This window comes from Rhynchophorus ferrugineus, unplaced genomic scaffold, assembly GCF_030347505.1.
Source record: "Rhynchophorus ferrugineus isolate W39M unplaced genomic scaffold, kcgeb_rfMv2 rfM11, whole genome shotgun sequence".
Classification (NCBI taxonomy): domain Eukaryota; kingdom Metazoa; phylum Arthropoda; class Insecta; order Coleoptera; family Curculionidae; genus Rhynchophorus; species Rhynchophorus ferrugineus.
Genome location: NW_027472590.1, coordinates 1362650 through 1367393, shown reverse-complemented (window position 1 = coordinate 1367393; position 4744 = coordinate 1362650). Strand labels below are relative to the sequence as shown.

Genomic DNA, 4744 nt, shown 5'->3' with positions numbered 1-4744 from the left:
GTATATTTTTCAAATTGTTTAGATAAAGATGCATTGCTGTACAATCACTTTATAAACTATCAATATACCCTTCTTTTAGTTCAAAGGTCTTGAAGACGAAACAAAACAAATAAGTGATTCTTTATTATATTTGTTATAACAGCTAGATTAGCTACAACTGAAGATATACAAATATACTTATCCTTTATTTTTTATAAATATTACCGATATATTTTCTGTCAACTTCTAATATAATTGGGTTCAAACCAATGGTCCTTTGATAAAAAGCTCAATGTGTATAATATTATGGAAATAGAAATACATGAAGGAATTTTACAAGATCTCATTTTTATTATCAAAGCACAACATTTTTAAAATCCGTTTCTTCTACTGCTAAACCAACAGAAGTTTCATTTTTCCTCATCATAAAATTAAACATTTTGTTTATGTATCAAATTTTTAGTGTATCTCCTTTTTAATCATATACTAAATATTGGGGAATACATATTGATGTATTTTCTCGCACTCGTCTTGCTTGTGAATTAATCCAAGTACAAATGAAAATTAGTAATAAAATTAATTTATAATTAATATTGTACTAAACGTATCTAAGAAAGATGTTATAAAAAATATATATTAAATTAAAATAGTCTATGAATGCTAGCAACCTGAATGCCTAGCAAAACCAATAAGAGATTTTCTCGAGCTAATAAAAGCTCCAAGATTTTCGGTGAAACTCTGATATAATTGGAGAAATATTGGACTATTACAGATGTTAAGTTATTATTAAGATGTTACTATTAAGATATTGCAGTAAAATACACTACTCTTTAAAAAATAATGATATATATTACATAAAAATACACTCGAGTTCCTTATCTATATGACTGTTGTTATTACTTTACTACTTTACGAAGATATAAAACATATTTATGTTAAACGAACAGTTTTTTCGCTGAACCTTATTATTACGACCAAACCACCTACCTTCGTTTCCACCTCGATCCCCATAGCGCCTCTAAAATCTCGCGACGATAAGCTGTTATAGGTAGGGGGTACGTCGGCAATCATGCCTACTCACGTCTGACTCGAAACCAATCCAGTTGAGTGTGGCGCGCTGAGACAGCAGCAGCAATCAGCGAGCAGCGACTCTCGGTCAGTGAATAAGATCGCGTCCGTGAACGTTCTCGCCGACGCAGACCAGTGAGTTTAGTTTCTGTTAGAGACATCGACAGGCGCTTAGTACACGAACCCCATCGGGGTTTTCCTCTTGTCGTTGTTGATCGATTATGGTTAAGAGTTATACCAGTTAATTTGTTTCGGTTCAACATGGATTCTCTACTAAACTTTTCGGACATAGAGGACCGTCTATCCACGCAGGTGAATTTCACGGACAATAACAATAATGACGAGTTCGACTCGAGTAACGCATCGAAGGAAGACAAGTACTCACTGAGGCCGAGGTCTATGAGACGCATCACGGAGAAGTCGAAGAATATCATCGATGATTGTCCCGAAGACTCCTCGAGACACTCGAGTAAGAACCAGACGAAGAACAAACCAAAATCGGCCCCCCTGAGTAAATACCGTCGGAAAACTGCCAATGCCCGCGAGAGGAATCGAATGCGTGAGATAAATCAAGCTTTCGAGACTCTTCGGAGAGTAATTCCTCACATGCAAGCTCAGACCACCGGCGCTAATGAAAAATTGACGAAGATCACCACTCTTCGACTCGCCATGAAGTACATCAGCGCTCTTAGCTCAGCTTTAAACAATCCGCTAGACGATGTGGTGCAGCCAGACTATTCCGACTTGGACTGTTTCTTGTTAGAATCCGATGGCGAGTCTCTATCTCTTTCGGATCATTCCGGGTCTCTGCTGGCGTCGCCGGATTTCCCGGAACCATCCCTATCACCTGTGGACTTCGATGATCCTTCATTACCTGCACTGTTACACACAGATTTTACCGAGCACGCATTGGAATCAGCGGATTTAAGTGAGTTCTTGCTGACATAACGTCGGGTTAAGTTGCTTCGACGTAGAAAAAGTGTTAAATATTCCTCAGACTCACGGACCATTGGGTAAATTAATCTAAAGTATTTACGATCTATCTAGTGCTGAAATTTCGACGAAGATTTGGAAAATCGTGTATTAAACTGTATAAAAAAACTGTAAACGACACAAAAATTGGCAAGGAATATTTCTCTTCATCTGACTTTATCGTTAAATATGTACTCCTCAGTTTCTTCTTTATTAAAATTGGTAATTACCATAACATATTTTCATTCAATACGGATAATTAAAAAAGAGATCATTAATTAAAAGCACAAGAACGTTACAGAAGTTACGGGACGTATAATAAATATCTCGGCGATATCAACAGCCGGGCAGGAAGGCAACCTCGACGGATTTTATTTTTAACCGCGTCGTATGCCGAAAGTACGTTTCGTTTCTTTTTATTATAACTTTCGTCCGTAACAATAATTCTGCTGTAGCACGCCACGCGGAAAATAAATTTATTTTAATCAAGGAAAAGACCATAAAAATAAAACGCCTAATATACCGAATAGATGATTCAGAGATATCAACAGTCGCGCGGCAGTGTAACCTCACCGTATTTTTTCAAATTACCATAAACCTATCACAACAAAATATCGATGTTATCGCTTCTGTTGCCATTATAAAGTCGAAATAGCTGAAATTACTTAATTTTAATACGAGATTAAAATTCAAACTCGAGCCTAGGGTGACAGATTTATTAGTAAAAGAACGCTTTTGGTGCAAAATATAAGACAGTGTTTTTATTTGTGTATAATTTCGGTTAGCAGTTCTTCGAGATACTGAAGTTAGTGGGTGGTGAAACGAGATGAATTTCGGAATTAAACTTTTGACCTAGTAGATTTCGTTGTGTATATAATAAGTGCTTTTAAGAGAACATGCTTGGCGTTTCGTGTTTTTCTGTTTCGTTCCTTACGGACCATCTAAATTAGCGATATTTGCATACTAATATTCGTACGCCCACATTATTTGGCCATTAGTCAATCCTAAAGGAATCCCACTCGCGCATATTCAGTTTCTATCGTCGAGAGATCTGGTAAATCGTTTTATTCCGATTCTCTTCTCCGCCGCCACATCTTGTTACGGATCAGAGCTAGATTTGCGCGGTGCGTGTTAAATTAATTCCAACGTGTTAGATTTTTATCTTCGTTGCGATATTTTGAGTGTAACTAACGAACTAGGATGGCTCCAGCAGTACGTTCAACCATGCCGATGAAGGAAAGACCATGTTACGTAATTACTTCTTCGATGTAAATCAACACTTAAATATTCCTAGCCAATTACCAGTTGTACTCAGCTAAATATCATTATTTTTCTTGGTAATTTTTGGATTTAGTTGCCTAAGCCTATCTGTTGCGATACAAAATTAATTAATAACCAAGTTTTTCTCTCTAGATGAGGTTATGCGACAATGATCAGATTGCATGACGATTTTGATCTAAAATCATTAAAATTTCGTTTCAATAATTCTTTAGCAAATATTTTATTTATTTACGAACTATTCCAGATCCATATCTTCCGGATCCCTATTGTCTTTTGTTTCATGGATTTTCTTTTCCGTGATTCCTAGTCTTTTCCTAGTCACTGTTTCTTTAAATATCCTTGCTGAGATATCGATGCGAGAAGAATGAAACGAAAAGTCGATTTTTAATAGTAATACTTGTTGAAGAAGTCTGATCGTTGTCAGATGGCTTCGCAGGGAGCCACGTAAATGAGAAAATCAGTTGCCTGTTAATGACAAATTATATATTGATTTATAGACGATATTCATCGTTACACTAGGTGATTAATGAATATACTGATGAGGTGGTGTAAGGTTCAGCATGATACTGCATTAAACAACCCTAAGATCTAAGAATTATTGTGTGTTTATTTTGTTTTTGTGATATTGTATGTTTACTACGGAACGTATCAAGAAAAAAATGTATTAAGATTATCACCCTTTTCTTTTTTTTGTTGATACGTTACAAGTTAACGAATGTATATTCTTGTTGTAGAAGTCGGTGCAATAGTTAATTCGTCATTTGAATCCATTTAAAAGCGAATATGATTTATTATTTTTATGTTTTAACTGTAAAATGTATAGAGATTTGAACTGAATAGATGTGTAAGTTTCTTAGCATGCCCTGTATTATAAGATATTATAGTATTGTTACCTAAAGAAATGTTATTTATGAAAGAAAGTAAGTATTTTTAATTTTTGTTGAGCGATTTTTAAATGGCCATTGAGAGATGTTAATTTTTGAAATAAAAACTTTTTAAAAATCTTCTTGTATTTCTTTTATTGTTAGTCGTAATGACTCAATTAAAATAGCAACAAAAAGGGAGAGATCAACGTTCGCACAGAAAAGTAACCCTTTTATTATCAGATCTGTATCTTTCTTTTAATATTTATCGTTGTACGAATTTTGGTCAGTTTTTATTTAATTTATCGCATATTCGAAATAACTCAGATTTAAACTAGTCGAACGAGTTTTAAAAATCTACCCACATGGCGAAAATGTTTGTAAGGTATTCCTCCTTTTTTCAGTAGTTGTAAATTGCACAATTAATGGCCTAAGATAGTCCGCCACGGCCTACTATGAAAACAAGGCCGTAAATTGTTGTTATATCTATGCGGTATACGATATGGTTCGGATGGGTTTTAATAATCCTTAGCCCATTATGCAATATTAATGATTTAACTTGTAGGTTTTTTCTCTCTGTT

At 34.9% G+C, this 4744-nt stretch overlaps 1 protein-coding gene across 1 annotated transcript; it reads left to right on the top strand.

Moving 5' to 3' along the window:
- Positions 1-1072: 1072 nt before the first annotated feature.
- On the top strand, positions 1073-4306 carry LOC143205352 (uncharacterized). The gene has a single exon (XM_076418605.1). The coding sequence runs from the start codon at positions 1309-1311 to the stop codon at positions 1993-1995; it is 687 nt and encodes a 228-aa protein (XP_076274720.1). The 5' UTR covers positions 1073-1308; the 3' UTR covers positions 1996-4306.
- Positions 4307-4744: the final 438 nt, after the last annotated feature.